Here is a 13,027-nt window from a genome sequence, read left to right on the forward strand (position 1 = left end):
TTTTTTCTCCTCAACCATCAGGCTCTTGAACCAGAGGGGATTACTTCACTTGACCAATATTCAATTGATTCCACAACCTATATACTCATTTTCAAGGAGTCTACGACTCATGTTGTCGATATTTATTGCTTTTTTTCTCTTTTTGTATTTGAATAGTTAGTTGTTTTTTGCACATTGGTTGCTTGTCCACCTTTGTGTTTCTTTGTATTTACTGTGAGTGCCGCAAAAAATAATCTCAGGGTGGTATATGGTGATGTTATACAGTATGTACTTTGATAACAAATTTACTTTGAACATATTGGCTAAAAATGATCATTTCTGATCAGTGCAAATTTGTGGGAGATAAAAGTTAGAATTTTCTTCAAATCATTTTGGGCTCATTCTTGAGGAATGGGGTACTGAATTTAAATTGTTATGTACTTTTTTTTGTGTTCTACTAGCTTTAAAAAAGTACCTCATTCATAATGTTCGCACGGTACAGCTCAGGAGTTTGAGCATGGTGATTTTCATTAAACCTAAGGACACATGAAGTGCCAGAATTATGTCTCAAACAGCTAGATACTTCATCTAATAACCGTGTACATTTAATAATATTTCCGTTAAAGTAGTAGCTAAGATATCAGGAATAATCAATCTCTCAATTTAGAGTTAAAAAAATTAAGATCTTCATCTAAGCACTGCTATGTTTCCTACATCACAACAGTCTCAACCCTTAAAGTATTTCATGGTTCTAATAGGGCTTTATTGACAAACACGTCAGTCCCTATACAGATATATTGAAACGTATCCCTATACAGAGACACGTTTGTTCATTTTACTTCAACTACAAAAGCAGCACAACAAGTCATTACATCTATCAATTGGGCTTAAGATCTCTGTTTCATTCTCCGGTCATCTGCAATTTGTCTTGAATGTTTCATCCTGCACTCCTTCTCCCACAAGTTTAAGTGACTTGTGTCTTTGTTGCTGTTTGAGCTATCCACTTGGCTGGCTCTGCCACCTTTCCTCCTGTCATCATGCCGAATTTCATTCTATTTTGTTTTTGACAACAACCTGTCCCTGAAAGTCAGCATAACTTCAGGAAGGGGGCCAGTGCACATGCTCCAGTTTACATAACTGTTGCTGAGGTCAAGAGGGTTAAGAGCTTCAAGTTTCTCTGAGCGAACACCACCACTAGCCTCTCCTGATCTAACCATGTTGATGCCATGCCAGGAAAGCTTACCAGCACCTCTACTTGCTCAGGAGCTAAGTAAATTTGGCATGCCCCCTTTGACCCTCAGCATTTTTTAACAATGCACGGCAACTGTTCTGCTGTACCTACAAGAAATTGCAGAATGTTATAAACACAGATCAGTACATCACAGAAACTGGCCTCCTCTCAGTAGACTCTATCTATAATTCTTGCTGCCTTGATAAAACAACCCGCAAAAAGTCAAAGACCCCACTCATCACCCCCAACGATAAGACAAATACCTGAAAGCACATCCTACCAGGCTCAAGAACAGCTTCCATCCCAATGTTATGAGATTATTGAATGATTACTTCATATGATAAAATGGACTCTTTGACCTTGTACCTTATTGTCTAGTTGCACTGCACTTTCTCTAACTGTAACTTTATTCTGCATGCTCATTGTTTTACTTTGTACTATTTCAACGCACTGTTGTAATGAACTAATCTGTATGAATAGTATGCAAGTTTATCACGATACGTTGGTGCATGTGACAAGAATAAACTAATTCACCAATTATTTTGCTTTGACACCGTGTCCATTACAGATTCAATTTTCCCTACATTTTAAATGTAAATACATATTCATCTCACCAAAATTCTGTATTTGAACATACCAGTCAACACCTTACATGAGTATAACCACATCACCCAATTACAAAGCCTTAACATCCAGCATGGATATTTCCTTTGAATGGTGTCCCTATTTAATTCCACAGGAGGGTCCATAACACTGGGTCTCTTGCTCCCTGCATTGTTATCTTCAATTTATATTGTAGGCTCCCTCCTTTATATTACAACTCTAATTGAGGATAATTCCATTTGTATATACTTACAGCAATTACACCTAGTTCACCTCCAGAGTTTTTAAACTTCATTGATGTATGCCACTTGATTCTACTGCCTGCCAATTTTTAGAGCTTTTAAACTTGAAATTACAGAAGGTAATTCAACAATAAAATAAGCAGCCATCACCAGATCACCAGGTTTCCTACAATTAGCAACTCAAACTTTCAACACATTAAACATTTAAAAAATAAAACTGCTTTAGCAGTGATGAAGGGGGAATGGAAGTAGTTAAGTTATTTTGTATCCATCATAGACTCCGTATAAAGAGACTTAAATGTGTCATCCTTCTCAATCTTAGTACTTTATACAACTTTAAACTTCTCATACAACCTTTCCATCAAAAAGAGATCATCTAAGTCAGCTTGTCTGCTTATCTTGAGCACTTTGAGACTTGCCTATTGAATTCATGATTATATTTACTACAGATTTTTTTTAAACACTCAGGCAAAACACAAAAAGTATCTGGGTCACTCTACTCAGATCACCAACATAAAGTTTACAAGTGGAGATCGATATGTTGTCAGTGCAGGAGGACAGGATTGTAGGTATGAATTTCAAATTTTATGACTATGAAGTTTATTCTTAGAATAATATTTGGATATGTTGCCAGTAAACAAAAAGTAATTTCTACTTGTTTAAGCAGTAAAATTACACCTCCAGCATTTACAATTCACTAAATAACACTTTATTTTCTCTCCCTTCTGATTCAAGTGTGTTTGTCTGGAAGTGTCTATGAAAATAATGATTAATCAAAAGAACACGACGCAGAGCCTGGATCAGAAGCAGAATTGAAAAAGTTCAGTTCAATGGAAAGAAATATATGAAGAACTCAAGGCTATATTAAAAAGGCAGCTAATACTATCTGCAAGCTAAACTAGGAAGGCAATTTGGTAAATGATTTTAAGCTATTTTTGTTTTAAGGCATTTTATCAGATTTTCTACTGCACAGTATTCAAATCACATCTTGAACTTTAGGCATAGCTTGTATTCTAACTTTAATGCTGACTTACAAATTACTTTGACCATTTTACATCTATGGTCCTGTTGTCAAGGACAGAATTTCTAAACAATCATGTGGCAATGCCATGAAAATGGTTAATTGAGTTCTATCAATACACGAAGTTAATATTGTAAGTGCACTGCTAAATGTAACACAAACTCAATATCTCAAATCTTGTGCTGTAGCTGATTTGGTAAGCAGCCTTAGGACATTTATAGTAAACTTATGCTTTCAAACTTTTTTCCAGTGCTGTTGTGGGCTTCATCTTGAATGTACCAGTTGAATAACCTTTCAAATGGGGGGGGAGAAAAAGCTGAAGCAAGCATGCCAAAACATACTATGCACTATTGTACCAATCACTGTGGCTACCTGAACAATACTTTTAGTTCAGTGTAATATGTTTAATTTTTAACTTGTATCTTTTAGATTTTTCAGGTGTCAAATTTGTGATTCTGCAGATTATAATTTTTGCATTGATATAAATATATATATATAAATAAAATGTAGCTTTTTGACATATAGTAAATGTGTAATACTTTGACTTACAACCTGGGTTGATATATACTGTACTTATGTTTTTCAAATTAATAGAATCACAAAATACTGAATTTTTTTTTATTTGAGTCAGTTTGCGAATGATAACTTAATGTAAAATTCCCCATAAGTAAAACTAAATACATGTAGTTAACTCCAAATAGTTTATTTGGTGATGATTGAAGTCTGTACAAAAGGATTTTCAAGTGAATTGTCAAGATAGAAATTTTACTGAAATGAATAGTCTTTGTTCCAGTGCTTACGCTGGAGCTAACCACAATTTATTACAAAATACGCATTATAACTTACCAATCCACCAAGCTGCATTATTGTAACTTTAATACTTTGCACTGTATAGTCTGTAAACAGCAATATTTCTCATGTTTTGTTATAGCTCTTCTACTCCTAATGTTTCTGATAACTTCATTTACTTAAAATCTAAAGAATCTACTATTTATGATTTTGTTTTGGAAAAAGTGGATTTAGATTAATGGAATTCTGGTTAGGAGTATTAGTTTTTACAAAAAAAAAATCTCTATCAAATTCCTCAGCATGATTGTTGTGTTGCAAGGCTGAGATGCAAAAAAATCCTTTCCTAGAGAATGTTTATTAGCTGATACTGATTCAAACTGGATTACACTTAAAAACACAAAGCTGATATAAATGGTCACAGATCATTTATATCTGAACTATAATATAATGTGACAAGTTAAAAAATGCCTTCTCACAGATAATATTATTTTGAACCATTCAAGGAGTTACTAACAAGATGAATATAATTATTGGTCAATATACTGTTGGGTGACAAACTGATTAATGCAACTAATAATTCTCTCTAATTTATGTTGTTCACAGGAAGATAATTTTTAAACAAATTGTACAATCTCTGTTGAAAATAATCTACACCATTAAATAGCCACAAAATAATTCATTCTGATAAAGTTCCAAGTGCTTTCCTAAAAACAGTTTGTGTTCACTGTTAAATAAAATATGCCAATATTTCCACACCATGTTTCTTCTAATTTTAAACATAAACTTGCAAAAATTAAGTTCTGACTTTGCTACTGAATCTACTATTAGTTTTTGAAGCAATAAATATTTCCAAGGTTGAACATCTTTAGAAAAGGGATTGAAGATCTACTGAAATTAAAATAGCAAGTATTACATTTTATTAATTATCTTTTAGTATTTTTTTGAAAATTCCTCTGCAAATTCTCGTGGGATAAACCAGGAGAAGAATATCTCTAACTTTTTTTAAAAAATGTTTCCACTATGAAATACACCACCTAGGGCAATGCTGTGCCTTATTGTGGAAGAGCATTACAAGATCTTAAAATGGATACAATGCCTAAAATACAAAGATATAATAAATGGCAAAGAACTGATCATGAATAAATGATCTGAAGGCCAGCCACTGTGTAAAAAAACACAAAACAAGTAACTGATTCATTAAACAAACTTAGTTCTTTTTACTGCAAACTTAATCTCAACAAAATTGACCTTACATCAAATACTGATTTTCTTTAAATTTTCCACTGAATATAAGATACTGTCTCTAACAGCACAAAATACAAGTTACACAATGCACCTTATGAACCCATTGTAGAGAAATTACATGTCTGTATCCAAATTATGCACAAAAAATCTAGTAAGTACATGTCTGAAGAAAATTATCTGTAAAATGTTTGATATTCACTGTTAAACAATATTGGAAGAGGGGCAATACAAATTTGTAAAATGCTACATTAAATAGTTGCAACCTTATGTCCACAATATGGGATTCTGCACGATCCAAACTGATCATTCACTGTAAAAGAAAATAGAGATATCTCAGACTTAATGAATAGTACAAAATTGAATTATTTACAATGTGGTGAAACACATGATGGGAGAAAATTAGCCTTTAATATTTACAATTTAACCAATTTTCAAATGATTAATAAAGTTCTTATTTTTCAATGCTGTATTACCTATTTTGTTGAGATCTGGTCCATTTTAGAGCATGGCGTGGAGGTAATGTAATTGTAGGGTGGTAAAATGTACAGTCAGTTCTCTTACACTGTGTATTGAATCGACATAGCTAAGAAAAACAAAGGGAGAGTCGTCACTTGTACAGAATAACCTCATTTCAATAAACTAATCCTTTCAAATGACACTGTTTACCTTTGGATGAATAAAAGGACACTCCACTTTTTTGCAACCTGGAAAGAATCGACATAAAGAACTTCCTGCTGTTGTCACAGGAGCTATAAAGTAAATTTAAGATACAAGCTGAATTTTTTTTAAATGTGTTAACACTAAAGCACAGTATCAGTGATTTTCCGTACTATTCCTACTCTACTACACCGTTTCACCTTTACAATTTTCCTAACCTTATCCAAAACTTTGAATGCAAACTACCCATATAAAGCAGTATATGATACGTAAATTGTCATGTCAAAAATTTATTCCACAGTTCTCAAACACTAAAAGTTGGTTGACAGCACAGGGAAGATACCAACTTCAGCTTAGTGCCTACCTCTGATGTGCTGATTGGGGTCTAATCACACAAGGGACTAATTTTAGAAAGTGACACAAGGTGCTGAATAGTCTTTTTCTTCCAATTTTGAGGTACTAAATGTCTATTGTTTGGTTACAACTATAGAGCTGCCTTTACTGTAGTCCTTAAAATTCAAGTTACCAAACCACATTAAGTACTTTAAAATATTTTGTGGTGAAAGTTTCTTAATAATACAGAATGGCATAACTAAGTAGGAGGTATCATATACCTTATAGATTTGATCCTTTATTTATAAGAAGGCACAAAAGTGCAAAAGATCAGCCAGATACAAACCCTTTCAATTTTTATGCGGCAGAGGGGAAAAAGGAGTTGTTTGTAGAAATACATAATAAAATTCACAATATCAGCTTTCTTAAACTAAATGTTTTTCTGAACAACAATCATCATTAGGCAGAATTTAAGATGCAAGAAAGTACTGGATTGTAAAACAGAGCAATATACAAAGGAATAAAACATTTACCTACAAGATATCTCTAACTTCTTAAAACTGATTATGGACAGATTCAGATAGCTTATCTAATGGTCATATTTCGTGTGTCAACCAAAACAGTGAGTACACATTCCACTGAGGAAAGCGTCACAGCCAAGATTGACTATATGCACATGGATGTGGCAGATCTGTGCATTGCTGTGGTTTGATGTCCAATCCTGGGAATGACTAGTTTGTATTGATCAAGTGAGAGTTTGCTTGGTCAGATGTACAGATCCTATTTGATTTTGAGTGGCTATAACCCAACTACAATGGTATGCTGGTTAACAGCACAAGGTCATTCAATATTCAGCACCATGTGAGGGGGACATGCTACCGCGGAAAGTGATACATTTACCACTCTACGGAGTGGTACAGATACAGCTGCACTCTGAACCTGATCACGGACAACACATCTTGATCCATGCCAATCAATGTAGGTTAAAAATACTAAAGATTAAATCTGACTGAACCAGACGAGTATTCCTGACAATGAGCAGTCTTTTGGTTATTATTAAGAACTAAAAAAAAATGAATTTCAGATTATTAATTTTAAAACTCTGGAGCAATTTGTGCCATTTTATGTGTCTTGTCTATCCCAGTACAGTCTTCTGCAGTACCAGTCTGGTAATTTAACCTCTTATTATGAACCCCTGATTTCAGCAGCAATAGCACAGAAGATGTTTTATCACTCATTTACACTGAAAAGATTGTCTACTGGGAACAAGCTCAAGTATTGAGATTTAAGTTACATTTATGAATCAATATTGTAGCATACAAACCTGGCTGTTTTGGCATTATAGCAGTTCGTTTGCTTGCATGTGTGTATGGACAATCTGGTCTAGTACACTTGGAATCATATTTGCAATTTGGATGGATAAATAGGCACTTGTCCCCGTATTTACATTTTGGAAAGGTTCTAAAAAAAAGATATTGGAAAATGTTAATACAAACTATCATAATGAACTTCCATACATACTGCTTAAAATTTATGCTCTTGCCAAAAAATACTAAAATGAGAATTTAAGGAAGTAATAGAATATAAACAAAAAAAGTCAACATTCATTCAAGCACAAGTACATTATTTATATGTTTAAAACCGATCATTTTATTTCGAATCAGTGACTAGCATTCAAAGAGCTACTTCTTTAGAATGATACCACTCAGTATGATTTGCTTACACAAAGCAAGCTCCATCATGGGCACCAGCCTCCTACCATTGAGGTCATCTTCAAATGGCGATGGCTCAGAAAGGTAGCATCCATCATAAGATCTCTACCACGTGCCCTTTTCTTATTACTACCATCAGGGAGGAAGTACAGGAGACTTAAAGCACACACTCAACGTTTTAGGAACAGCTTCTTCCCCTCGGCCATCAGATTTTTGAATGATCAATGAACATTTCCTCACTATCTTGCCCAGTTTTACACTATTTATTTATTTTTATTATATTTCTTATTGTATAGGTTTTTTTTAAATGTCTTGCACTTACTGCTGCTACAAAACAACAAATTTCAAGACATATCAGTGACAATAAAGCTGATTCTGAATCAGTATTACTAAATAATGTAAAAGAATCAGTTCATGTTTTTTTTATGAATTTGAAACAGGATACAAAATGCAGTAAATACTCAACAGATCAGGTAGTATCTGTGGATAAAATTATTACATTTAAGATTGATCACCCTTCTGCAGGTTCTGAAGAGGTTATTAATCCTTAACACCACAGCTAGAAAATAAAATCCTCAGAGTTTAACATAATCTCTAGCTGAAGATACCTCTCACTTTTGACCCAATTGCTGACATGGTATTAATAATAATACCAATTGCTGACAAAAATAATAATAATAGAGATAGATAGATAGCTAAGCCATAAATATCGAGAGCCATAAATGATGAGTCCTTGAAAATGACTGTTTCCATAGTTTGTGGGAACAGTTCAGTGATGGGGTTTCCCTGTCCATGCTTTTCATTCCCATAAGTGAATGTACCAAAATGACTGCGTTTCCCAAATCCTCTTGTATGAAGCCTTCCAAAAGTTCACCACTCTTGAAGTCAAGAGCTTGCTTCGCATTTCAGTCCTAAATGGCTGACTTGTATCAGTTTTCAGTACTGTTAATTTCAATGCTCATTTTATTTTTAGCTCCCTGTTCACTATTTCCAGATGATTTTTTTTGTCATTTTCCATGAAATCAGTAAAACATTTCCTTGTTCCCCATTTTTCAAGAGATCTTACCCAATCATTCTTAAACTGGAAGTTAGAGGGCTACTGAGTACAGGCTCCCAATGTTGGGGAAGAATAAGAACTAATGGAAAAAGAACCACTGCAGGACAGAACACCCGTGATCAGATGTTAACCTTAGGATGGCATAAGGGTACAAATGAAACTACCCTCAATAGTACTTACTAAATTTGTGGAAACTGGACATTCACTTGGCTGCCAAAATATTCAACTGGGGATTGCTATTTGGGTTATGTAGCACCATTTATACATCATACTTAAGATCTGAATCATCAGCCTCATTATACAAGGAAAATGGGCAATCATGGAAGGTGAGAGATTTTGGATGAAAGCCTTTCCAATGTATGGTGTGGGATGAATAATCAGAGAACTAGTTATTAAGGTTCCCACATTAGAGAAATTAGCAAATGAAACATCATATTCTTTTGGTCAAACAAGAGAAGCCTTTTTGGAAATATCAGCTGAGTTAGTAGCAGCAAGAACTGTAGCATTGCAAAACAGAATGGCCCTAGACTTTTGTTGTCTGAAAAGGGAGGCACTTGTGCCCTAACAGGATAAGAATGTTACACTATATCCCTGACAAATCAGAAAATATAACTTATCTAACTGATCACATTAGAAAAGCCATGGAAAAAATATCAAGAAAAGTAGGGGACCAGTTTCATAATTACAATCCTACAGGATGGTGGCCATTTGGAAGCCTGAGTGCATGGTGAGCTATACTGGTTCACTATGGTATAATACTGGGTGCAATAATTATAGTTGTAGTTGTACTGCAGTGTATATGTAGAGCAATACCCACACAGGGATGAAACCAGCCTCTTATTCCTGTATATTATAGAGGAAGAAGAGCTCCAGAGGATGTAATAAACGAGGAGGAGGATTATTTAGCTATGAGAAATTTACCACCAGATATGAATCCCCTTTTGCTGACACTGATCTTGAAGGTTGATCTTATAGTCAACAAGGGGGGAATTATGGAAGAAGAGTCAGCAAAGGGGCTAATGAACTAAGTAACTAACTTGTATTTTTCTATTTGAGCTTTGTAACCCAATGTTCTAGGCTTAGACCTGCAGTCTTTCACAACCAGGAAGCAGGTTCCAATTGAAGGTAGTTGAGAAACAGGAATGTGCCCTCGCATGATTTAGCCACTTCTTCGTTCTATGATTAAAAATATCTTGTGTAACAGAGGTACTCGCATGCTACTAGTCGCACACACTTGTCTGTTCATGATGCGCAGAAATCACTCTGTAGCCCAGAGCCTTTCACCTTCCTGCAGGCTCTCCATGATATCATGCTGGATTAAAGCATCACTGCTTGAAGTCTGATCTCTAGAAGCATTTTCTTCAAGAAATATACATTAATTGATTTATCAGTATACATAAAAGTTATCTTCATTGCTGCTACAAGAATGTAAAATATGTCACAGAGAAAAAGTGATTCAATAGTTACGCAAATTCAATTAGTCCAATTGCTTTGGGTACCTACATAATGGTCAGTCATATTCACATAGAGAATTACTTTTCTGATGAATAGCTTTCCTTAAAATATACCGTAGATGTCGGATTATAAGCCGCTACTTTTTTCCCACATTTTGAACAGCTTTGAACTCTGCGGCCTTTAATACGGTGCAGCTAATGCATGATTTTTTTCATGCCGCCAAAAACATTTTGCCTCGTAACAGTAGACCAATAAAATTGATGAGTAGTTCACAGAGGTCCAATGAAATTGTACGATAAATCAAGCGCACTTTCACAATTAAATTATTGTAAATCAGTCATTTGTACTCACCCTCATCAACATGGAAAACACTCGAAGAAAAGCATTGTGCTGCCTTTATGGCAGTTATTTAGTTTATAATATTTTCGCTTAGTAATTCATTTGTTAGTAATTTCTAAGTTAGAAGTGTTTTAACTATATTTGTTTTCTGTACTACATCGCGGGATGCTATGACGTCACACCCGGTTTCGCCGCGTCTTGTGGGAAAATGCCGGTTTGCGATAAACGGGAAGGCGGGGGGCGAGCGGCATTGGATCTGAGCGAACGCTGCTTTTAAGTTAAAGGCGATCAATAACTTTTCCTGGTAGGCTGCAGTATATATATTTTTTACCAGTCGTTAGGAGATATTGGAATGTTGTTCAGTAAAAAAGTATACGCAACGTATATTTAAAAGTAGCCGCGTTACAGGCACGGTTCGAAAAAAAGCATTTGCAATATGTATTTGTTTATGTTACCATATGGATTTAATTAAAAGTTAAAAAATCCTCACGTGTAATATCTTTCTGTGTAAATATCTCATATTACAACGTGGGACACCTGCGGCCGAAAATCCGGTGCGGCCTGTACAAGTAAAAAATTGATTTTCTTTCTAAAATTAGAGCCAGCGGCTTTTAATCAGGTGCGCTCTGTAGTCCGGAATCTACGGTAATAGGTGGTAGTAGTTACTTTAGCCACCATTATTGCAGTAATAAATAAATAAATATGAAATGCACCATATTTAAGCCTTCTTTGTACTGTTAAGTATACTGCTATTTATCTGGACTTAATTAAAGGTTATTTTGAAAATTGTTCTGTTGAACAAAACCAAACAAACCAGTAAAGCAGCACTACATTTACTCTTCAATTTTAAAAAAAATTTCAGTAAACGTAAATGTGCATAAGTAAAGTTAAAGAGAACTGTTCTGGCTGCCATCAATTATCAATAATACTTTTAACTCGATACTCACTTGCACGAGGTCACAGGATGATGATACATACAATCATCACCATTTTTACAGGCAGGCCAGTACTTGCATCTTTCTAGAAGCTTCTGTCGTTTTGCTTGAAAGTTGCTGTCATCAATCTCTTCTTCTGATATTGGAAAAAGATTTGATAGTATGTTCTAAGTTAAATTGCTTTATTTTGTTAAAAATGCTTTAATTTCTGCCAATTTACATTAGTTAATTTCTTAGCCAAATTTTCAAAAAAGGTCATCAAATAAACAAATTAACAAATATATTTTAATGATCCAAACAAGTCAAATATTTAATGTTTACCGTCTTTCTTCTTGGATGCTACCTCTGGACTACAATAAGCATCTCTGGCATACAGCAAGTACAGCCATCCAACACTAGATCCAAACAGACTATAACACACCTTCTGCCAAACCACCAACAGCAAAAATAAATTCTGACTGTCTACTCCAAAAAGGGCAAGGATCTCACACATGACAAACCAGCCATTTCTCCACTCTATATTCCTAAATTCTAGTTGTTTTAACCCTGAATTAGAGCACAATCACTGATATCTTGCCCTACATGCTCTTGCTAAACTCAATTTGCTCAGTTTTTGGGCAGGAGGGGGGATTTGGGGGGTTGATGTGCCTGTTCCATTTTTGTTCATTTTTTGGCAGGGAGGTGGGATTTGGGGGTTGATAATCGTGCTGCCTTTCTTTTTTGGTTTCGTGGCTACCCAGAGAATTGAAGTACTTCAGAGTTGTATACTTTGACAATAGATAAACCTTTGAAGATTTCATGCACAGTAACCACAGCCCCACTTCAAGATCCTGCAATCAATAGTTGATTTATTGTAAACTGTTATATCCTCTCCAGCTTCTCTTTCTTCAGAAGGACTGTGAACATGTCAATTCTGACATCTATTACAGATTTTTCACAACAGTCAGGGCATTGAATTTAGGAGTAGGATTATTATATTGCAGTTATACAAGTTGTTAGCTGGCCAGTGCCGTAGTGGCATTTTCACCGGACATGGAAGCGAGTAGTACCAGCTTCAAATCCAGCCAGTTCCTTGCATGCTTTCCATCCGTGCTGGGTCAGGCGTCAAGCTAGGAATTCAGCCTCAAAAATTAGACAGAGCTACTAAGGAAACAGCAAGATCACCACAAGGCGAGGAAAGGAACATCAACACAAGTTGCTATTGAGACCACACTTGGAGTATTGCGCAGAGTTTAGATCACCTTTTTATAAGAAACACGATCAAGCTGGAGAGGGTGCAAAAGAGATTCACAAGGATGTTGCCAGGACAACAGAGTTGGCCACATTGGATCTTTATTCCTTGGAGTGCAGGAGAATGAGAGTTAACCCCATAGAAGTTTATAAAATCATAAGGGTTACAAATAAGTGGAAGTCATCTTTTTCTCAGGTT

General features: G+C 35.1%; 2 protein-coding genes across 3 annotated transcripts in view; one reads left to right on the plus strand and one right to left on the minus strand.

The window, feature by feature from the left end:
• Positions 1-3,735, plus strand: part of LOC140724863 (echinoderm microtubule-associated protein-like 5) — a 192,151-nt gene extending 188,416 nt beyond the window's left edge. The window contains exons 41-42 of the mRNA XM_073039574.1: positions 2,524-2,624; positions 2,791-3,735. Coding sequence (XP_072895675.1) covers positions 2,524-2,624; positions 2,791-2,815 — 126 coding nt within the window. The 3' untranslated portion in view covers positions 2,816-3,735. The remainder of the gene's footprint in view (positions 1-2,523; positions 2,625-2,790) is intronic.
• Positions 3,736-5,058: 1,323 nt separating this feature from the next.
• Positions 5,059-13,027, minus strand: part of zc3h14 (zinc finger CCCH-type containing 14) — a 52,934-nt gene continuing 44,965 nt past the window's right edge. For both annotated transcript variants that reach the window (XM_073039577.1, XM_073039575.1), the window contains exons 12-16: positions 11,611-11,734; positions 7,425-7,561; positions 5,777-5,859; positions 5,584-5,693; positions 5,059-5,420 (exon numbers count right to left, since the gene is read on the minus strand). In XM_073039577.1, coding sequence (XP_072895678.1) covers positions 5,414-5,420; positions 5,584-5,693; positions 5,777-5,859; positions 7,425-7,561; positions 11,611-11,734 — 461 coding nt within the window. In that variant the 3' untranslated portion in view covers positions 5,059-5,413. The remainder of the gene's footprint in view (positions 5,421-5,583; positions 5,694-5,776; positions 5,860-7,424; positions 7,562-11,610; positions 11,735-13,027) is intronic.

Source organism: Hemitrygon akajei, chromosome 3, assembly GCF_048418815.1.
Source record: "Hemitrygon akajei chromosome 3, sHemAka1.3, whole genome shotgun sequence".
In the NCBI taxonomy this organism is placed as follows: Eukaryota; Metazoa; Chordata; class Chondrichthyes; order Myliobatiformes; family Dasyatidae; genus Hemitrygon; species Hemitrygon akajei.